General features: G+C 45.2%; 1 protein-coding gene across 22 annotated transcripts in view; it reads right to left on the bottom strand.

Annotated features, from left to right (window-relative positions):
- The window catches only part of LOC102526571 (partitioning defective 3 homolog), a 530,455-nt gene that overhangs the window by 288,295 nt on the left and 218,195 nt on the right, over positions 1-23,965 (bottom strand). For 16 of the 22 annotated variants that reach the window (XM_072955252.1, XM_072955248.1, XM_072955246.1 and 13 more), the window contains one exon: positions 6,953-7,084. The exons of 5 other annotated variants lie outside the window; for them this stretch is intronic. In XM_072955252.1, the coding sequence (XP_072811353.1) occupies positions 6,953-7,084 (132 nt within the window). Of the gene's footprint in view, positions 1-6,952; positions 7,085-23,107; positions 23,275-23,965 lie in introns of those variants that run through there. One more of the 22 variants, XM_072955260.1, reaches the window with a different exon arrangement.

A 23,965-nucleotide genomic window follows, 5' to 3' on the forward strand; every position in this document is an offset into this window, starting at 1 on the left:
TAATCCACGCACCGCCGAAGATGTCACTCGGTACAATTTTTGACTCACTTCCCTGCTGCTGGCGGGCTTTTAGCTCCGCAGGCCAAAGAAGCAATACATAGGGCCAGGCATCAAGGAAAAGGAGGACTGGCTGGCGCCCCGCACCCCGCCCGCCCGGCTGCAAAGCTCAGAAGCCGCACCGAGCCTCCCCGACTCCCCCACATCCCAAAGGGGCCCGTATGCTTGCTCAGCAGTAGCCAGACAAGAGCCCCCACAAGAAACTTACCATCTTAGGATTTAATCCTTTCCAAACCACGCGTGCTTGCCAAAATCAAAAGGGAATGTAGAAAACGGACCCAGAGATTAACACTCATGTCATTTTTGTGTCAGATTATGTTCTTCAGAAAAGAAGCAGAGATGATTTAAAGTGATTAAATTTTCTTCTAATTCTGATAAGATGCCACAGAAACAAGACTCCAATTCTGGTAGGATGAGATGAGGGCAGGAAAAACATACCAGGGAGGAAAACGAGATGGCCCAGCACACCAGGAGGCATTTCCAACCCGCCGGGGGAAAAGGACGCAGGAAGAGGACAGCGACCCCAGGTGGAGAGAGTTCTCGAGGTGGGAATATTCAGCCTACTCTTTCCTGCAATGAAGTTGGATGTGGAACCTCACAATGCCTGCAATACACTGAAAACTGGATCTGCATTTTGCGGTGTCACCCGACTTCACCTTCACACGCAGCCAGTCTGCCAAACGGTTGCTACTTTCTGCATTTTTATACACTGTGAAAATAGATTTGCAGAGTTTACAGCACCCGGACAAGGCCACGCCAGCGCACTGGAGGGCAGGTGTCCACGGCCTGGCCTAGGATTCCCAGGCTCACTGTGCCACTGACTTCACGTCGGGGTAGAGTGCTACTGTGGCTCCCATGAGAAAACACATGCAAATAAAGTGGCCCTGCAGGGGCTGGCAAGGCTCCCAGGGAAATCTGGCTGTCCTCCTCAGAAGCATGTGCACCAGTTCTCACACTCCGGTCCTGTTGTTGCACTTGAGGCTTTGAGACCACAGCTCTTTTGTTACCGAAAAATGTGTTACAGCTCGGTGTTACAGCTCAGTTGTGACAGCAACCTGGATCCGAGAGAGAAACCAAGCAGCACTGGAGAGTTGAAGAACGCAGGTTTATTGCGCCAACAGACCCAGAAAAGTTAACATTTACGGCTCTGGACACAGTCTGTGGGTTTACACAGGCCTTTTATAGGCTGCCAGTTTTACACTTGCAACATCCTATGCAAATTAAGTTTAGCAGAAGTTGATCAACCAGGAACAAGCTTTGTAGAAATAGACCAATCAGGAATGAGAGAAACAACCAATCAGAAGTGAGAGTAATACCCAATCAGGGAGTGAAGAAAATAACCAATCAGAAATGAGCTCAGGGAACCAATAGAATTTTAGGTGTAAGTTAGCCGCTTTAGAGGCAGAAAGCGAGACAGAGCTTCTGGGCCAGGGAACCAGACGGTGCTGGGAGGAGAGCAGCGGCCCTGCCTAGGGGTCCTGCCCGTCTTTTTATGGGGCTTCCCACCTCACTTTCACGATAAAAATTAAAAAGTATGTAGAACTTATAAAAAATAATGTGTGTCACAAACACATAAGACGCTTTAATCATGTTTTGCAACTCAAATCATTTTGAGACGTATTAGAGGCACAGCCAACCCACCAAAGCACCAGAAAATACTCTGGGCACGTTCAGGTGCCGGACATCTCCCTTCCAAGGCTGCGCTGGCTTTACTCTCAGTGTTATAGTGAACACAACAGGTTTCTGCGATAAAGAACATCTCTGGCATTTTATAATGAAAATTAAATTTCATTGTAAAATGATCAATGTTTTTAGTTTCTACACTTGCTCCTGCTGGAGGTGAGCGCAATTACCTCTGCTTCTGCACAAGGTCTGCCGAACTTTGCCAACCGGGAAATAATATCAACAAATCCCCTTCCTTTTTAACAAAAAAATCGGTGGAACTTTAGAATTTGGAGGCAGGGGTGTTCGGTTATTATTAACCGAAGAATCCAAATAGCCACCTGGCTACTCAGTGTCTATGCGCTAAAGGACAGACAAGCAAGCAAACCAGTCACACTGCAGTCAGTCCTCGGAGCCCCGGCCCCGAACCCGACGTGCCCTCACGGTGAGGGAGCGTGGGGCCCGCCTGCTCCCGGGCCAGGGGCTTCACGGCGCCCCCAAGTCCCAGCGGGGCACTGCCGCCACTCCCTGGCCAGCGCCCCGCCGCTACGATGAGACATCCGCACACGCCACCTCCTCGCCTTGTCATTAAGAAAGTGTGCTCAGGGCATCTTCTCAAAAACAGCTCACAGAGGTCATCCAGATGGTTCTAAGTGTCAGTGAAATGAGATTTTTTTTTCCCATTAAGAAAAGGCTTTTAAAGCACTTGGGAAAGGATAAGGCTCTCCCCTACGCAGGCAGACGGAAGACGACCCCCGGGCCCCACGGTCCATCCTGCAGTGACACGGGCGAGGCCTGGGACCACAAGGACTCACTCATTTTCTTTTTTAAAACTGTACCCATATGAACTCTGGGTCACTGTTCTGCTCACTCACATCTAAACAACGCTCTAATTTTTAAAATTTACTTCTGCCCTAGGTCTTCAAAAATTTGCCTTAAGCAAATTATAACAAAGAGTGAAAATAAAGCACTTTCACAGTAACTTCCCCTTTCCATGATTTGTGAACACATGGTATGCAGCATGTGACTATTAGTCATAATGCGTAAGTATTGTCAAAAGTTTAAAAAGTATCAGAATAAGCAGACAGCACTGGACTCCTCTTTTTGAGGATAAGACAATGGGTAAGCATTTATTCCCTGGTGCTATTTTATTAAATCCAATTTCTGTTGAACACTCAGCTCTTCTCAGGCACACTCCCTGGGACGCCACCAAAGTAGGCCGACGTACAAGCAGGCCTGCCCTGTATTAGCCACCCTCACTTCTGATCAAAAGTCGGAAATGTTCTGTCTGCAGGAAAAAGCACGGACCGCGAGCACCGTGGCTGGAGGTGGTGACAGAAGTGCACAGAATAAGGAGGGAGAAGGCAGCTCCCTGCCTTTCAAACTCGTGGCTCGGGGCCCTGAGGCACCCACGGGGGACGGGCAGGCAGGGCTCCAAAAGGGAGGGCACCTTCCCCGGCACACCTGCACCTGTCAGAGCCACACCCTAAGGTCTTTCCCTCAGAGTCGCTCCCTCATCGTAATCTGCCAGTTAGATGAGGTTTTTGCCTGATGGAAAGAACCTTAAAGCACGGGCTTTTCTCTAAAGGTCAGGGCAGGCATCCCTGGAGCGGAGCGTGCTGGTGGCTGGAACATGCCTTCCACCTCCTCGCTGCTTCTGCTGACTGGCTTCAGGGCCGCTCACCACGGCGAGGCCAGGAAAGGCAGACTCCCACTCAGCTCACATTCCCCTTGCTGGCCCCAGCTCTCCCCTTCACGAATCGCCGAGGTCCTGCCTCCTCTCACAGGGAATATACTAGTTGCGGAAACTGCGGGGATGTAAGAATAAAGGCAGCGTATGATCTATCACCTGCTGACGTTAAGTTATGGTCCCTGCAGAGTCAGGGAAAGGGCCGTCGTTAGAAGGAATTCAGATTTCTTAAAGCACTGCCCAACAGCAAAACTAAGGGTTTTGTTGCTTTTTTTGTTTCTTGGATCTCAATGTTTCGAAAGCAGGAGAACTTTTTCAACACACCCCCCCAAAAAATCCATTTAGTTTCCAGCTCCTCTGTGCTTCCTCTGAGACCTCTCAGAATAGGGAAGTCCCAAGACGGACGTAAGAAAAGGATGCCTCTGAGAGACCCTCCACCTGCTGGGAGGACCCTGATGTCGGCCGCATGCAGCCACAGGCACCCGAGCAAGGCGACCTGCCCTGAGTCTGGCTCCAGGCGCTTCCTGGTTCAGAGACACCGCCCACCTCTGGGGTCAGGTGTTTGGTGCCACGTTCTGAGAGAGGGAGGGAAGGTCCCACAGCCCCTAATGCAGGCTCAGCCCCACAGGAAAGGAAATACCTCCCGAGGCGCCCAGCACTGACACCCTCCTCTGTCCTTGTCACCTCCCTGCCCCCGGCAAAGCCAACGTGATCACGATTACCTTCGAAATGCAGAGCTAACGAGAGACTAGCACTCCAGGAGGAACCAGAGCGAAGACAAAGCCGCTGGAGGCCTATCAACCAGGAACTCTCTTGACCCTGCAGTCCAGCTGGCACAGCTCAAAGGAGACCTGGGTCTCCCCTGCGGATCCCAAACTGCGAAGGCAAGGGCTGGTTGTTTTTAACCACATGAAACATTCTGTCATCCACAGGATGACATACCGTGACTACTTTATTAATGGCAAAAACGAAGGTGAAAAAAAAAGCCAGAGAAGAGACACCTGGGCTATTAACATCAGATGACTCATGGGGACAGTGAAACGGGTGAATCCACAGCTGAGCGAGACTGGCCAGACTTGGCGTCCAGCGCGGCCGGCATCACCGGCTGGTCCCCTCCGCCCAGACGACTGTGCTTACTTTTAGACAAAGTTTTCATACGGGTTTGGTTTTGGTTTTGCTGTTCTTGTCCAGATAAATAGATTTCAGCCTGGCTAATTATCCTGCTGATGTGAAATCATTAAAATTAATGAGCAGATTGTCATTTCTGAAACTGAAGCCGAGGAGGAAGATCTCAGGCCCAGAAGCAATGAGCTAATGTCACCTACGTGGCCTACCTGAGGAGGTGCTTATGAAAAAAAACCTGCTCACCGTGGAACAGATACTTCAGATGACTTCAGCAGAAGCAAACCACGGCTTCATTCTGGGGGGAAAAATATGGTGCTTGAGCGGCTTCTCAATACAGCTGTTTTGCTTAAAAAGAAACTATTTTATACCAAAATTACAAAGAAAAACTACATTACTTTCCTTAAAAACAGATCTACAACCGCAACAAGACAAGACTGTATTTTAGAAACAATGAAACGTATCATGTTTCAGAAACTCTGGGCCACCAATGTTTTTCTCCTCATTTTCCAATAAAAAGGTCAGATTCCGCATATTTAGCTTGAAGGAGCCCCGACTGGGTTACCTTCCGGGAAGGTAAACCCCAGCCTCACGCAGGCTCCACGAGTCTAAACCAAGACAGGTCCTTTCGCCACCTCTGATTTAGAGATGGGCAGGCAGGCCCTGCGGTTCTGGACAACAGACCACAAAGGGCGTCACAGTGGGGGTGGGTCCTGGCGGGAAAGCCTCACCTGCTCTCAAAGCCGCCACAAAGGGCGCAGCCCCCTCCCTCTGCAAGGATGTGACAGTCAGGACCCTAGCAGCCAAGGACCAGCCACCCCATCAGAGCTTCCGGGGAAGCTGGGGAACCCGGACCCTCAGGGAGGCCCCCGAGCTACAAATGGGACCCCCAGCTCCCTTCCTTCCGGCTTACGGTCAAAGGAGCAGGGAAGATTTCCTTACCAGCACTCTACGCCTTCTGGATCAGTGCCTGGGCCCCAGGCATGACGCCCAGCCCTCAGCGGGCATCACATTGGGAGATGAGGCAGGTTCTAGGATGACACCGTTTGATTTGCGAATAAACTGACCTGAGGACGATTTGAGCAGGTGCCCAAACCCCATATGTGGTGAAGGGCTGGTAGCCGCCCGTCTGACCCCAACCCACACAAAAGTATCTAAGTTTTAAAAAGCAACCTCACAGTGACAGTGTTCTCAAAATAACACAGACTTTACACTGACTGGTGTTATTTATCACTGGCTTTCCACTGTTTTTATCACTTGTGTCTAGTAAGTAGAACTTCCATGGGTTTTTTCATCACTTAAAATTATCTCCCTCACACAGTGTTTCCATGCTACTTATTACATGATAAAAATCAGCACATTTCCACACCATCGCAGGTGTCAAAGGCAAGCTGTCCTTTTTTTTATTGTTTCCTATTCAAACACCCCACATACACAAAACTGCTGAACGAGGTTTATGCTGTAAAACAGAGACTGAGATGAATTAGGTAAAACACTTTGGATTTCTTTCCACTGATACCACTAATCTAAACTGAAGAACAGCTATTCCAGTGAACGGTTTAATTATTTTAGAAATTACTGAAATAGATAAACAGGAAAACATCCCCTCGCTGAGTCCTCACCTAGATTTCAACCCATATGGACTTTCTGAAGAGAAATGACGAAGGAACCAAGTAAGTGGACTTTTAATATAAAAACCATTAAAACTACCAAGAAAACACTGAGATTTCCACTACAGAGAAAACGCTGTGATGGACAATAAACAATTAAGACTTAAAAAACAAAAACCAACACTGGAAGAATTCTTCATACATCAAAACTTACCAGATAAATTCTCAGTCTTCACGAGAACGACGGTGTCTCTAACAGGCACGTTGCGAACAGGGAGCCGATTCGTACACGGAGTGGGAAACAATTCTGATTTCACGACCTGTAAGTGGCCACCCTGCGGCGTCCGCTGAGCGAGTCTAAACATGCCTACAGCGGCGGCAGGCCCCGACACTCACAGAAGGACAGTCCCCAGGCCTGACACATTAGTGTGAACTCTGAAGCCACAGGAAGCGTGTTTCTCTCCCACGGCGGAGTCAGTAGGACAGAAAATCCCACCTGCCTTTCAGACCATGCGACCTCGCTGCCCCTCCATCAGCAGAGGAGCTGGGCAGTCCCCAGAACCACGTTATGCGCGCCGAGCGTCTGTGCCTCAGTGACCTGCCAAGCTCGCCGGTGCCACGTCACAATCTACAGCAACTGCTGATGACACACCTCTGATTGGGGACCACCATGGAAATACTCCGCGTTTATGTCAGACGCGCTGGCACAGGGCCCGGTCCCCAACCGCAGGTCGTCAGAATCGCTCCCTGTCCTTGAGGGGGGACAGAGGGACATCAGGGGAGGGTGGGTGGAAGGACTCAGCTGTGTTACCTGTTCCTGCTTCTCCAGCCACTTGTCCACCATCGGGTGACTGGCACTCAGGGATGAGCGAGCGTTGTCCCTCTGAAACTGGTTAGACCAGTTACTCGTGTCCCGCGGGAGGCTCCTGTAGTTCTCATCTTTCTATTCAAGAAGAAACAGAAAGTCATCTTGTAAAAACCAGACCTTGCAAATTAAGGATGCATCTGGCTTTTCAAAAGTAGCAGAAAAATGATTCCCTGTATTTAAAGGATTTTCCCCAAACCTATGCAAAACAGCCGACTGAGGACAGCCCACCAGGTCAGGGCCTGTCGGGGACAGCCACACGCGCAGGCCCGCGAGGGACCCAACGGCCACCTCCCCGCCAGGCGCACGCCCCACAGGACGGAAGACACTTCCATACCAGCCTCGCACTGTCTCCCAATCACAGCATTTTCTCACTCCTTCCTCTTCCCAATCTCAGAATAACTTTGTGAGCTATTTTATATAATTCATCAAAAACGTTTAAACCGAGGAAGACGAATGTGCCCTGTATTTAGACCCTCGTACTTCAGACTTTGGGCTGCTCTGTTACCTACTTCACGAGCTAGCTGTAAACAGCGCTTCAAACATCAAGTAGTGAAAAAGAATTATTCTGTCCCAATACGTGGTCTGCAACGCACACGAAACTGTTCACCCTGACATGCTTCGGACAAGTGATGTCTTTACGCAAAAACCAACTTGGGGGATAAATATTTATTTAGCACACCCCGGAGCAACCGAGGTACGTCCTTCAAATAAAGATTTCTAGCAACCTGCTTTGGCTTTAGGGCTGTAAAACTTAATTTCAATGTTCTGAAAAGACATGAGACGGCTGGGGTGCGCCAGGAAAGACAGCCAAACGTCTTAGCTGAATCACTAAATCCAGGTGTCTCCTAGAAGAAGAAATGTAAAACGTTACCCTCACTTCGCCCCGCTTTTACGCCAGGGCCCCACTTTACGAGAAGAACCCAAATATTCTCCCGAACAACTCTGTTAAGGGCAGTCTGGTTGTAAATGTCGCCCACACATGCTGACTCTCATTCTTCATGACTCTGCAGTGAACACACACACGGAAACAGAAGTGCAAGATCACAGGTCTGCACTGTGAAGACCTAGCGATGGACCAGAATGCTCCTTTCTGTTCCGGAGAATAAAACCTAAAAATGAACTGATCATCCCAGACCTATGGCGATACTGTGACATACGAATTTTTTTTAATCTATAAATATTTACCAGTATAAATTTTAAAGAGAAACTTTGTGAGTCTTTTTTTTCTTAACTCAAGCTACAGAAAATAAACTTTAAAATTTCAACGGTAAAATTAACCATTAGCAGCAAGTACTTTTCACAAGAAAAGCTGTGCTTTTCCGGACACTGCAGCTCAGGAGGGCTGTGACGGGGAGTAACCACAGGTACAAGGAAGATGCTGGGAAGACCCCCCCCTCGCCCCGCCCCGGTCAGGGGTGAGGTAGTGACCTTGCCTACAGGAACGTGGAAACAGGAAAATGAGCTGAGGACGCAGACACATTCTAAAGAAAAGAAAGACGCAAACGAAGAAACTAAAGCTCACTGTGCCTCAAAGCACTAAGGCCCCTCCCTAACAGCTGAGCAGAAACTTCAGAGCAAAGCAAAGCTACCTGTTCCACAGGGACGTCGGTAAATCTACCGAGCAGAAACCCAAGCAGGCCCTAAGGGGCGGGAGAGCTCAGTACTGGCTGAGCCTCAGGTCCAAGGGGACAGGAGGGTGGGAAGCGGGGAGACACCCAAGCAGAGTCTTCCCGTGCAGGGTCAGGCTCCTCCCCCGGGGCAGCGGTCTGGCTTTCTATCCACTTTCCACCATGAAGGGTGGTAACACCATGAAGAATCAAACAGAAAAGAATGAAAACTCTGTCCTGCTTTTTCAGGGGGATGCTCAGGGGGAGGCTGGATTTCAGAGAAACCGGCCGATGGGGGAAGCTTGTCTTGTCAGAAAAACGCCCAGTAGTGGAAGCAGGGTAATTAAGCAAATTAGAGAAACCACCATTCTCAACTCCTAATGAAATAATTCATTCAGGCAACGATAACCCGTGGATGACAAACCGTTGCGTGAAAAGCTGACAATGAGCCGGGTGAATGCCAAGGGACAAAATGCCACTTGCAAAGGGAAAAATAAGTCTTAAGAGTGAAGAGGCCAAACACCACGAAGCTCCCCCTTCCTGGTGTGAGAGTGCGGGAGGTGGGCATTCCCTCCGAACCCCCGCCGTCACCCCCACCCTGGGGGCCCCTTACTCAGAACTCAGTCCCCATCTCCCCGAACAAGCTGGAAAGCAGACCATTTCCAAATCTCCTCCCTGACGCTTCCAGGCACAGGTCACCAGCACTAAAGTGTTTTTATTCTGAGTTCATGATTGAAAGTTCCAACAGGATGTCCCAAAGATACCTCAGAGTCAACAGATGACAATGAAGCTTGCCTCCCATGTCAACTCTGGGCGCCTCTGAGAAACAGTCAGTCCCCTTCACCCGCTTCCCCGCCCAATCCCCACAGCATCCAGGTCCTGTTCATCACCCCTAAGATCGCATCCTCCGGTGACACCCTAGCTCAACTCAGGCCACATCCCACACGGAACAAGCACTGGGGGAGACCAGGGGCCTTGGGACAGCCGCACAGGGGGCCACGGGCTGCTCGCCCGCCTCAGGGTCCTCCTGAGCCCGGACTCCCGGTGACATCTCTTCGGTAAAGGGACGCGCCACTCCTCAACGCCCCGCTCGCAAGAGGCTTTCTCCAGGCAGCATCCCGATTCTCAACAGGACTGACCACGGTATGCTTTCTGCTACCACTGCATTCCAATTCTGCTTCTCATTAGAGCTCTAACTTGTAATTTAGTTAACTTCTTAAATTGCTATTTCCACTAACACAGGGACACCTAGGCAGACGATCCCTAGTCACCTTTAAACTCCAGCACTGAACTCGGGGGCCTGCACCCACGTGGAGGGCTTTCGCTGGAACATTTGCTGTGCCTCCTATTTTCCCACCGTTTCAGCAGCCCAGAATTTTAAAGGAACATTTCTATAATTTGTTTTAAAAATCTATCAGGGAATGCTTTAAAAGAGGTATCATGACAAACTTCAGTGAAAATGCATTAGAATGACTGTACTTTTAAATTCATACTAAAAGATTATCACTTTTTTTTTAATTACAGTCAGTTACAATGTGTCAATTTCTGGGGTCCAGCATCTTGTCCCAGTCATGCATACACATAGATATATTCGTTTTCATATTCTTTTTCATTAAAGGTTATTTATTACAAGATATTGAATATAGTTCCCTGTGCTCTACAGGAGAAATTTTGGTTTTTTAATCTATTTTTACATACAGTGGCTAACACTTGCAAATCTCAAACTCCCAAATTTATCCCTTCCCATCCTCTCCCCCCTGGTAACCATAAGGCTATTTACTATGTCTGAGAATCTGTTTCTGTTTTGTAGATGAGTTCATTAGTGTCCTTTTTTTTTTTTTAGATTCCACATATGAGTGCTATCATATGGTATTTTTCTTTCTCTTTCTGGCTTAGTTCACGTAGAATGATGATCTCTAGGTCCATCCGTGTTGCTGCAAATGGCATTATTTTATTCTTTTTATGGCTGAGTAGTATTCCACTGTATAAACATAACACAGCTTCCTTATCCAGTCCTGTCGATGGACATTTAGGCTACTGTATATATGACTATTTCAATTTAACGTCACACCTACAGTACACAATGTCTGTGGAAAATAATTAGTTCCCATTGTATCTAAAATGTAGTGTGGCATTTCTGCGTTTATGCCAATAATGACACGCAATTCGTATGCCACCACACAGTGATCCTATTAAGGTAGAGAAAGGCTAAGAATCCAAAGATCTGTCTTTCTGGACCCGCCCAAAATTCTGTAATTTTACATTCATAGAATCAACTTTGAGTATTTAGTTGGTAAGGAAAATAAAACTGATAGTCCATAACAAAGTTTTTTTCCTAATTCAATGCTGTTATGATAAACTCAATAACGAATTCATATATCAGTTTCATTCATATATTTAAGGTATAGGAAAAGTTGACTTAGATCATTTTAGTCATCTCCAGGCAGGTGAAGAATTTCTAAAATATATCACTAATCATGATGCAACATATCCATTATTCTGCAGACAGCATCACACGGGTGCTCCTAGCATTTTGACAGCGCTGCCCCTCACAGTCCCGTCTGAAGCCTGGACCGTGTGCACTCGGAGCAGAGTCCTACAGAGCTGTGATGCGCATCGACGAGGGGAGCACATTCATAAACTCTGCAACACACGATGTGCTTTCCACTGCACGTGTGCACCCGAATCGTCACTGTTTCCATCTGAAGTGGACATGGTGCATTCTATTTCCAATTTGAAAATTTTCTTTTCCCAGTGTAAATGATTTTTAAGTGATGGTATTTTTAACTATGTCTGTGCAAGTTCATCTACATTTTTCATGGACCAAAGAAGAGTCAACTACAAAAAAGTCACAATGTTTCTTAAATGCGTTTGCAAACCTTGTACTTCATAACCTAAAGAATAAAAAAAAAAATAAACCAGTAAATTTTTGTCATTAATATTTTCACAAGTTAGAGCTGTACTTGTAATAAACTACAAAATGGGATTTTTCAATCTATTTTATTCTATGATCAAATTAATGCCTCTATCCTATATACTGGTAAACAAAAAAAAATCTTTTTCTTTAGACTCAAAAATCTAGCAGTAAGAACCAATATAGAAACCCCTAATAATTATTAAATTTGCTAATAATAAAAATTATTAGAGCAAAGCCACTACTTTATATCTAAGAGATTATATAAGAAAAGTTCCATAAGATACTACTTTTTTTTTTAATTATAACTTTAATCCTCCACTTATGAGACTGGCCCAAACAACCTCTCCATCTTCTGCACGAGGTGGGAAACTCTCCGTCTCGCCAGAAAAACACAACCGCTCCTGCTGTGATCGGGACTTCTCCTGATCATCGAAACGAACTGCCGCGTCCTCAGGTGTCGGGAAGCCCCCCAGGCCTGAATCTGCGGGTCCCTGGTAGCAGCGCCCTGGTTACAGAGTAAATCTCCTCCAGGGCAGGGAAGTAACTGTCCTCTCTCCCCCTCCCTGAGCCAATTACAATTCAGTAAAAAGCCACATGGAGCCCACCCGACATCCTAGGAGAGAGGCTCCCTCCTGGCGCCCCGACCACAGCACCAAGGCCTCATCTCCCAGAAGCAGCACCTCAGCCAACGGTCAGGTCTCCGGGCAGACCGACACCCCTGCTGCAGAAGCACGGGGTACTTCACGAACATTATAGACTCAGTGGGTATTTCTACATTAACACAGGAAACCCAGCTATACTCCACTTTATATTTCAATGCCCAAATTCCAAATCTTTTTAAAATCGTTAGGAATCATGCCATATTTTGAAATACTAAACACTGAATGCATATAAATTTCACTTTTGCACCTTCCAGGAAGTCTACTGTTTCACATACTCCTGTGTGGTTTTAAGATTTTAAGTTTCCAATATTTTTCAACTCTACCATTGTGGTTAAAGAGAATTCCATTTTCTGCTTTGTCATTTCCCCAAGAAAAGATTAAAAAAAAAACAAAGAAACTATCTTCAGGACGTCTAACCTGAAGTGATGAAGCTGATGGGAAATTAGTAATGACGGCTTAGGATAAGTATCTTTTTAAAAACCTGCCGGAAGCTTGCTAAAACCTTCAGGAATCACACCACTGATTCAGTGTGGCAGACCCACTCCTCCCCCGGGGCCGGAGTTCATCCTCTGTGCCTCCTGACGGCTACCCTAAACAGAGACCTCAGGAGCAATGCGAAGGCCAAAGCTTAAAGGTAACAACCACAGAACGGTCTGTAAGCAGCACTACTGTCCGCATCGTTCCCTGACCTTCCAGGCATCCTCCAGACACCAAGGGAATGAGGCAGGGAGACTCTAGGGAGGGGAGAGGAGTGGGGAGAAATAAACAAATTGAGTCATGCACAGAAAAACACAGGTTCAAAACTCAATTGTAAATGAAGTCAGAAACCTTGGCATTCCCTCTCAGTTTAAACCAACTGTGTGCCTATGAAGGTATTAAAAAAAAAATAAGGAAACACAGGATTTTATTCCAAGCACAGCATTTATCATCACTTGTTTCGGGCTGCCATGGCCATGCTAGGTGTAGTGAACCACAAGGCATGGTGGCCAGCACCCTGCCTGCGGCGCCCCACCTTGTGCTGCTCACCGCAGCTCAGGCAGCCGCACGAGCTGGGACCCCTGCCCCGGCACGACTGTGAACACTGGCTCATGTATGCACCTGCCTTACTTTCTTCTTTGATAATTGCTTCCTTCCACATTCTTCATTGTATTAAGGAGAGAGGTAGAGAAGACAAAGGAGAGATCTGAACGTTCATACATTTTTGTCAAAACAATTTTGTCTCATAGTAGACTATATATCTACACAGAAATGGTATAACGTCTACTAAAGTGTGCACAGTTTTGAAACAAGAGGCACTGATTACACTGACACTGCTAACTTTTTGAAAGTTAAAACATGGAAGGGTCAACTAAGGACGCCACCCAAAAACCACTAGAGCTGATACAAATTCGGCAAGGTAGCAGGATACAAGACTAACACACAGAAATCTGCTGCATTTCTCTACACTAACAATGAAATATCAGAAAAGTGAAGAAGAAAAAAAAAGCTTTCAAAATCGAATCAAAAAAAATAAAATACTTGAGAATAAACCTGACCAAGGAGATGGAAGACTTATACACTGATAAGTATAAAACACTGATAGAAGAAATTAAAGACAATTTAAAGAAATGGAAATACATCACATGCTCTTGGATTGGAAGAATTAATATTGTTAAAATAGCCAAACCACCCAAAGCAATGACAGAGTCAGTGTGATCCCTATCAAATCACCCAGGACGTTTTTCACAGAACTAGAATAAATAATCCTAAAATTTAGATGGACTCACAGAAGACGCAGAATTGTCAAAGCAATACTGAAGAAAAAGAACAAAGCTGGAGGCATAGCCCTCCCAGATTTCAGACAGTACTACAGAGCTACAGCAATCAAAACAGCATGGTACTGGCACAAAAAGAGACACAGGGACCAGCGGAACAGAGCAGAGAGCCCTCAGATAAATCCACACACCTATGGTCAATTGATCCTCAGCAAAGGAGGTAAGAATACACATTGGAGAAAAGTGGTCTCTTCAGCAAGTGGTGCTGGGAAAGCTGGACGGCTGCATGTAAATCACTGAAGTTAGAACACACCACCCACAGAAATACACAAAAATAAACTCAAAATGGCTTAAAGGCTTATGTCTTATGTTTATAAGACAAGACACCATAAACCTCCCAGAAGAGAACACAAGTGAAGCATTCTCTGACTTACATCTCAGCAGTGTTCTCCAGGGGCAGGTACCCAGGCAATAGACAGAAAAGCAAACATAAACAAATGGGACCTAATTAAACTTACAAGCTCTTCACAGCAAAGGAAACAATAAATAAAGCAAAAAGACAATCAATGGGATGGGAGAAAATATTTCTCCAGTGAAGACATACAAATGGCCAACAGGCACATGGGAAAATGCTCAAATTGCTAATTATCAGAGAAATGCAAAACAAAACTACAACGAGGTATCACCTCACACCAGTCAGAATGGCCATCATTCAAAAGTCCACAAATAACAAATGCTGGAGAGGGTGTGGAGAAAAGGGAACGCTCCTACACTGTGGGTGTGAATGCAGTTTGGTGCAGCCATTATGGAGAACAGTATGGAGGTTCTTTAAAAAACTAAGAACAGACCTACCATATGATCCAACAATCCCACTCTGGGGCATACATCTGGAGAAAACTAATTTGAAAAGCTACATGCACCCCAATGTTCATAGTAGCACTATTTACAATAGCCAAGACATGGGAATAACCTAAATGACAGGTGACTGGATAAAGCAGCTGTGGAATACTACTCAGCCATGAAAAAAAGAATAAAACAATGCAGCAACATGGATGGACCTGGAGACCATCACACTAAGTGAAGTGAGCCAGACAGAGAAAGAAAAATATCATACGATATCATTTATATGTGGAATCTTAAAAAATGACACAGATGAACTTATTTACAAAACAGAGACAGACTCACAGACATAGAAAACAAACTTACAGTTACCGTGGGGAAAAGGGGATGGGGAGAAACAAATTAGGAGTTTGGGATTTGCAGAGACAAACTACTATATATAAAATAGACAAACAATAGGGTCCTACAATATAGCACAGGGAACTATATTCAATAACTTGTAATAACCGATAATGAAAAAGTATATTATATATATATGTATGTGTGTGTATGTATATATAATTGAATCACTATGCTGTACACCAGAATTCACACAGCACTGTAAACTGACTATACTTCAATTTTTTAAAAAGGCAAAAAAAAAGATTTTGAATGCCAAAACATTTATCATAGCACCTTGTTAGCTCAAATTTCATAAGTAATAAATATTTAATTTTCAGTCTTCATTGTAATTTTTTTTAAATTGAGTTTGTTTTAAAGAGGAGTTAGCAAAAAAAAATTAATTTATTCAAGCAATTTTATTATTGAAGTACAGTCAGTTACATGTGTCAATTTCTGGTGTCCAGCATATTTCAGTCATACATATACATACATACATTCTTTCTCATGTTATTTTCATTATAGGTCACTACAACATATTGAATATGGTTCCCTGTGTTATAGAGAAGAAACTTGTTAATTTTATATATAGTAGTTAATGTCAAGCAAATTTTTTGTTTATGTATGAAATTACCTAGCAAGCAAACCAAATTTTATTAGGTATTTTCCTTTGAAATGTTAAAGGCACCATAACACAGTTCTTAAAACTCATTCTGGCTTCAAAAATCCTGAACTATCACCCATGTCTCTTCCAGCCTTTATGATACATGCTCAGTAGCTCTAGATCAGAAAGTTACACTTAGATCAATGGGATGTCAAGATGCTAAACATGCCAAAAAAAAAGGAAAGAAAAGGAAAACTCACAGCAGAACTCTCCAGTATAGGAGTACACATCTGAGACTTACAATCAGTTTTGCAAATAAGTTTCCTTCACAGCAAATCCTTCAAGTTTGATCAAAACCAGAAGCTTAACACTGTAGTTTTAACTCACAACTTGCAACTGGCCCCTACAGTCCGACAGTTGTGATATCAGGTAAGCCCTGCAGCAGGCACCCGCCTCAGGCCATGAACACACGGGACCCAATGTGAGAAGGGGCTGGTCAGAGCTCTCACAGCAGTCCGTGCACTCGGGAGGCCATGATGTTTGCAGAGGTGACCTTCAGAGCACAGACATCTCGGAAGCCCCCAGACCTGCACCTGAGCAGACCAGGAGATCCACCAAGAGGAGCAAGATGAGCAAAACCCAGCCTCACTCAGGCTCCTCCTTGGAACCAGTTTCTCCAGAGGTTCCTACCCCATCTCAGCAGGTCAGAGTGCCATGAAAACTTAAGATCCTAAATTTAAAAGCTGGAAGGAAAAAGCTAGGGGATGTCCAGCTTAACCTCTCAGTGTCTAAAGGAAGAAACAGGGCTTCAGAGAAGCTAGGACAAGCGCTCTGTGGAGGTCAGGATGACCAACCAGGTCCCGCGGTCAGAGATACCCACTTCTGAGTGATTGCCACTCCCAAGCTCCTGCGCTCGCTCCAGCCAGGGAGCGCAGTTCCCCTGGGTGATGATGTGATTCCAGAGACCCAGCCATTCCTACACAATGATTCCTCAACCACAGGAAACCGTCTCCCAAGCTCTGGCTTGTAATGCGGTGCAAAGCCATCACATAACCTGGCATCACAAATTATACTGACGCTAGAGGTGGCTGGTTCACCGATAAACACTACGGTCTTAGGAATAATCGTGAGCAAAATGTCTGCTTTAAAATCGTTTTAAATACAGTGATCGCGTGCCTGCTGCAACTGGGCTGATCTTTGTCCCAGGAAAGCATGCATACAGGCGTGGTGAGAAGGTAAACAGGGAGGGAAGTGTAATATTTTTTCAAGCTACCAAAGTGTCATTCACTTCTGGGTTCCGAGCGACTAGGGAGCAGAGCTGAAAGGGGGCAGCACCAACCCCAGCTCCCACTTTCCTTCTTTCACAGGAACCAGCACGATCCCTGAATGGCCCTGCAGCCATCTACACCCACAGCCAGCAGGGTCAGGAGCAGGGGAAGGGGCGGGGCTCCCTCTACGCGGGCACGTGCGTGAGGAAGAACGAGGTACAAATGCTGCCATGCTGCCGGTCAGGTCACACGCTGAGGAGCCCGGCTCAGTTTCCAAAAACCACAATGGAGACAAAGAGCAGCACTTGCCTGACTCCACAGAACTAGCGTGAATCTGAAACAACTCTAAACACTTCAGAGAGTGCTGCACATTTCTTATTTTCTAAGTGAAAAACACCCGTCTACATTTCATTATCTTTCAAACACACACAACTCCAAATGTTCGTATCTCAAAACAAAAACTGTAAATAACAATCATATTCTGCATCAGGAGCAAATTGCACAAACCGAGAGGAAGGGAGCAGATGCGACGGGGTGAGGGAGAGACAGGTGCTACCAGCAGCCGCCGAATTCCGAAATATCCACTGCCTTACACATGAGCTGCACGTGCAACATGATCTTTCACACCTACCTAGCTAAATAAGGTGCCTTAATTTTAAAGCAATGTATGTATATTAAAAGAAATTACTAAAATTTGCGCCACACATAACTAACATGGCAATGTACACATTAGCAGCTCCTTCTGACCCTCTTCTGTTTGCAGTTGTTAACTTCAGCGGGCTGGGTGGATCAGCAGAACCACTGGGTCACTGCTGCGAAAGGTCCCATCTACAATTTAGTTTTCTTAAAATTTTCCCCTTAATTGTGAAACTGCCTCCTCAAGTAAGCCATCTTCACAGATACATTCTTAAAACTCTAGAAAATCATTTTTATCTCTTGTAAAACTTTTTGTTAAGCAATTAAAATAAGAATATAAGAAATAATCTGCAATAAACAATACAATTTATTTGTTATTAAAACACATAATTTCAAAAACGTCACCAGGTTTATATTGTATCTTTACATCTTCAGTCTTGAGTAAAAACACGCAGCTTCATTAATATCACTGCTAACAACCTGCTATGTTAGCTGACTTCCACTTCTGTCCCTTCTTAGGGGGAAACTTCTGTCTACTCGCTCCAGTCCTTGTGGTTGATATGATTGTGACTGAGAAATAATACATTCCACTCTCTTTTTGATATTTTATGTGCGTTGCTCAAAACAGCTTAACAACAGCAAAATAAATAATGATATAATTGGATTTTCACCCATAGACCAAAATAAATATCCATGGGACACCACCTCCACCCAGTGCAGAAACCAACGGCTCAGCCTCTGAGGAACTTAAGTCCTTGTCTCCAAGCCCACCAGCAGAAATGGCATGTTCTCCGAGAAGAATATTAATTTTCAAGGATATTATCTTGGTCCTTAAGTTATAACCGGAAATTTTAACTTGAGAAAACGTGATTCCAGGAAATTTTTGAGTGATGATTGCTTACTGTCGACCCCCCTCTACCTACACCTTAAAAAAAAAACAACAAAAAAAAACCTTCCAATCTGAACAAAGTGGAAGCAAAACAGCCGATGTACTAGGATGTCCCGACAAAAACTGAAGGCAATGTCAATCACCCGGCCAGGGGGACGCAGCATGTTTAAAACCTGCCGGCATTTTTCAAAGTCAGCCTGGTCGTGGGGAAAGGTACCAGCCTTAAGCCAGTGTTTAATAAAATCAGTTGAAGAACTTGTAATATAACTCATTTCCAAAGTGGAAAACACATTTCAGGGAAACACCAGGGGTGTCAGGGGGCTCCTGGAGACCTGTGGCTAAAGCCTGGTTCCGCTAATTCCAGTTACTGGTGCACGAACTGTCATCCAGTTCTCAGCACAAAACAGGGGTGGTGCGATCCACCTTGCAAAGCTAGGATGTGAAAGCCTCCTTGTTTTGGAAAAAGTTTAGATATACAGACATGCTGCAAAGACAGCTCCTGTGTGCTCTCCCCTAACCTCTTCCAACGCTAACAACTTCCATAACCTTGGCACGTTGGTCAAAGCTGGGACACAAGATTTGGTGAGGTTTTGAAAATTATGCCAGTTTTAACAGTAAATGCTGATTATTGTTATATTCATATTTTAATTGTATAACAAAGTTTTAGAGGCAATAAAGATAAAGTTGCCATGAAATACTTTACAGTTTAAAGTATTCAACTAAATGAACAGGGGGCAATATATGAAGTCTGTGAGCACCTAGGGGCATGGGGGTGTCCTTGCTAAGAGCACAGAATTTGAAACCGGACAATCTAGGTTCACAGCATGACTCTGTCTTTCAGCAGTTGGTTGAACTATTAGGTGAATTATTTAAACTCTCTTCCGCCCCCTCAGTAAATCGGGAGCAGCAACAAGACTGACCCTTCACAGGCAATGACACGGGAGAAGACAGGGAGCAAGCACTCAGGGACACCCTGGCGACTGTTACATGAAAACACCAGGACCTCAGAGACAGTGCAGTTTGGAGACGGGATAGCTGGAAACCATTTCTACCCCCATGTTATGAAAAACCCTGACTGGAAGGCAACTCCCAAAGGCAGCCAGCCCCTGATGGCACCTGGGGCACATGCAGATAGAACCCGGGCTACGCCAGCAACCAGAAAACAAGCACCTGGTGCCCCCGTCCCCAGTGCGGGCTTTTCTCTTTAACAACAAGACATGACTTCATGACTCAAAGTGGGTGGGTTTATAAGCTAAAGGATCAAAAATTAAAAATAGAAACCAACTTAAAAAGATGAAATGAGGCCAAAATATTTTTAAGTGTCTAAAGACGACCCGAATTTCTGCTCAATATAATTTAATCAGCGCTGGCTCCTGGTCTCCTCCCCCAAGTCAAGATACACAGGTGTACCATCTTCACCCCCTCTGTACGATGTGAAACTCTGAGGCCACCCAATGAGGATTCTGACACGGCTCTGAATTCATATTCCTAGAATGGTTTGTGAATGTTAAAAATACCACACCCGGCTGAAACATTTTCTCAATAGCACCTTAGGATTTTACAACTTTGAACACAAATTATAATATTTAAAGCGTGTGAAGGCAGATTACATTCCTAAATGTGGCACAGAAATGGATGAGACTAGGTTATTAACAGCTCAGACCAGACGAGCTTGGCACGCAAGGCTGGCCTATTGCAGAAATGAGTATAACCTTCACTTACTGAGAGCACAAAAATGCAGCGCATTCAAATTAAGATCTTTTAATATGTAAAGTAGAAGGGAGAGATTTACAGTTTTAGAGGCCTCTAACAGGAAGCACAAATGCTGTAGCAGGACAGTCTAGGATCTAGGTCTCGGCTGGATTTCCCTCAAAGCTAATGCCCCAGAAAATTAAACACAGCCATGGGGCTCACACAGAGGAAGCATGGTTTTGAAGAGCTTCCTCGCCCACCCTCTGAGGTTTTAGATGGTGACTGTAACTAGCTGGCAGCTGGGGTTGGCCCATAAATAACCAAAATATAGACAACCTCCTTTTTTTAAATAGGCAACGAGTCAAGGGGCTAACTCAAAAATAAAACAGTAGTCTCAGATTTACCAAGACGGCCGGCCTTCTACATCAGGAAGAACAAGTAAGCAGAGACGAAGAAGCCCAAGGTGTGAGAAGGGAACGAGGAAGCAGACGAGCAGGTAGGTTTAGAATCTCTCTTTCCGTGAATTAACGAATGGCTGGCGGGCCGGCAAGCACGCGGCCTGGGAGCCGGCGTCGCGGCCACGGCGCGGTCCACGGGTCACCTGCGAAATCTCCTCGCGCTCACGGCTGCCACGACAGGAGGCAGGTGTTCTCTGGAGGCTCCTTGTGTCTGACTGGCATTGGGGCCGCAATCCTGGGAAGCTGGTGTCTTGATCCTCTGTGTTTAAGTGCACTCTGAACTGAGATGTGGGGGCTGGGGGGCTATGCAGAGGAACAACAAACATGAACGTTGTCTTATCATGGCTTATATCTAGAAATAACATCTCCTGTTCTAGTTCTGCACTGGTAAGACAGGATCCAGTATCTCAATGGGCTGCTGTAATACTTCTTTAAAAAAAAAAACTCAAAAAAAAAAGAATTTAAATAGCTTTTCATTTAAAAATGATAAATTTGAGCTAACTGTGAAAAGAAGTGAAATATCACAAAACCAAATATGCTAAATGTTCCAGATTCTACTCCGCTAAGATAGAAAAACTAACCTCAAAAGGAGACATCTCAGAATAACAATTATACTCAAACTGCCTATCAGGAGAGGGCAAACAGCCAAGACACTCCCTTTTCCACTGGACTCAAGTTCTTAATAGAAAAAAAAAAAAAAAAGAAAGAAAAAAAGACTGCCCCAGAGTCAACAGAGGGGCTCTAAATAAAAACACACAAATGTCCTGAAATGGGAAATTAACTTACTGGTGTGTGTTTCATTTTCTAAAAGCCCACAGTTAACTCTGAAGTACAGCCAAACGGAACCATTAAACGGTTCAGTAAGACAGTAGCTGCTGGAGCTCAGAAACCTGCCGCTGCTCCTTCGTGTTCTCATCCTGCCCTGCACCTCCAGCCACCCGCCCAGGACTTCTCACAGTCCTTTATACATCATGAGTACTTCTCACTTTTCTGTTCATGAATTTATGGGAAACAATTATCAACAGTGCTAAAAAATGTTTACTTCCTTGGTCAAGGAAGTCTACTGAAGGAATCTAAAACTATCAGAGATGTCAACACGAGTTGATATATAAGGATATTCTCTGAAGGGCACTTCTAAAGGTTACTTATAAGAGAAAAAAAAAAGGCAAAAGTATAAATGTGTCAAGCAATAAGAAAAATCACCAAATCAAGTGAATAAACGGCAACTCCAGAAATCGTTACATAATAGAACACTGTGCGAGCTATCAATATTTATGAGACAGAAAAATGCTCCCCGTACAACACAAATTACGGCAAAAGGCAGGAAATTAAACCGTGCGCATTGGGTGACTCCCCATCGGTACCAGGGACAGCCACCATCTGTGCAGAGCCCCACTCCGCTCCTCAGAAGCCCTCAAGTTAATCCCCCCAATGTCAACACTCCTCATCGTCAAGACCTCGAATTACTGACCTGCTTCTGTATACATTTCATTACTTCATATGTGCAAAGAGTAAGTAGTATTATTATCAGGAAAAAAAAATGTTTGGGGACTCTTAAAATACACCACATGAAAGGCTTGTAAAAGTCATTTTCTAAAGTTAGAAGGAAGATCTCACAACTCTTCAGATGTAACAAAAGGAGAGATGATAAGGATAATTAAGACAGCATCTCTTCTGAGAGTGCACGTAGCAGGGGTGCTGGAAAGATATCAAATGCTCCAAACAACTAAATCAAAAAGAAATAATAAACCCTGGTGGTCAGAAACACGCCACGGTCTGCCTTTAAGAAATGGAAAAGAACTTTTTTAAACCCAATGATGCCAAGTAAGTTCTTACCACTTTCCTCCCCTCCCCTGATGGTTTTTATGCTAAATCTGTGTCCGTTAGGGGCGGGGGTATAAATAACCTAGAAAAGCAGCACCTCATTATTTATGGGAAAGAAACACAGCTCATAACCACCGTACCACGAAGCAGTCATCAGCCTCATCCCTGAAGCGTCCCGGCAGGCTGCCCTGGTAGGTGCGTCTTTACACTGGAATGAATCGTGGGTGGCTTCTCATTCGCAAGGACACGGACCTAACAAGGACGGCCGAAGAGGTGGCTCTCACGCTCTCACACTGATTGAAATACCCTTTCCCAAGATGAAATGTTAATACGCATGCACAGAGACCCAAATGAAGACACATCCACACAAAGTGTGAGCAAAACGGTCCCTGGAAGAGCTGGAAAGGGCAGTCGGCCCCACGAGGCCAGGAGACAGCACCGAGACAGTGCTCTGCGGGGCCCTGAAGACCACCAAGACCCTCTTCCCCTTCTGTCTCAGCCGGGTGAAACCACGACAAAACTTAAGAAAGCCAGAAACCACAGCCCCCTTGGCCTCTCCAAGCCCTCACCTGGCGAAGCAGCATCAAATCTGCACACTCGGCCCTCGGAACTCAACAGCGGGATGGGCGACCATGGCCTTGGTGCCCGGGAAGACTCCCCCTCACCTGTGGTTCTGAGCCACAAGGGCCAGCTCCACACGGCAGTGTTCTCACCCACCAGAAAGGAACCGCCGGTTCAGGAATGAGAGATTCTGACTGACTGACGACGTTGCTCTAAACCTGCTCTGCTTGTTTAGCTAGGAAGCACAGGTGCCACTTAAGTAAGCAGGTGAGTTATTCAAGAAGGCACAGTATTTTAACCATTGGAGATCAGTGAATCACAAGACTCTGAGCCCTTACGTAATTTATCTCCTTGTTTTTATATAGAAAACCTAGACTTCTAGACACTGATAAGAATTTATAACATCTTGAAACTGCCCAGCATAGGTAAGCTCTTGTAGCCTCAAGAGAAATACGTAAATTTAATACAAGCATCCTTTCTGAATGTTGAAAACATGGGAAGTTGTTTTATAACTAAACTAAGATAGCATCTATTACACATATACATATTAAAGAGGAAAAAAAAAAACCACTCAGACCAAAATAGAAACAGTTTAAAAATCTAGACAGGAAACTCAGTAAAGAGGTGTTTGAAAAATAAAGCCAAAGGTAATTCAAAAGGCAATTCATTGCCCATTACCCTGTATGTGTGTTGCATGTGAATAGTTTCATCCAGAGATGTGCATGTGAGTCAAGGCCGTTGCCACGGGGGCATGTATGCATTTGGCTGCATTAAATACCACTCCCTACGGGGAAAAGGCGTGCTGAGTAAGGGACCATTTTTAAAACACATAAAGTTCGACTTATGGCACTGATGTCTATAATGTG

Source organism: Vicugna pacos, chromosome 35 (assembly GCF_048564905.1).
Source record: "Vicugna pacos chromosome 35, VicPac4, whole genome shotgun sequence".
NCBI classification, from domain to species: Eukaryota; Metazoa; Chordata; class Mammalia; order Artiodactyla; family Camelidae; genus Vicugna; species Vicugna pacos.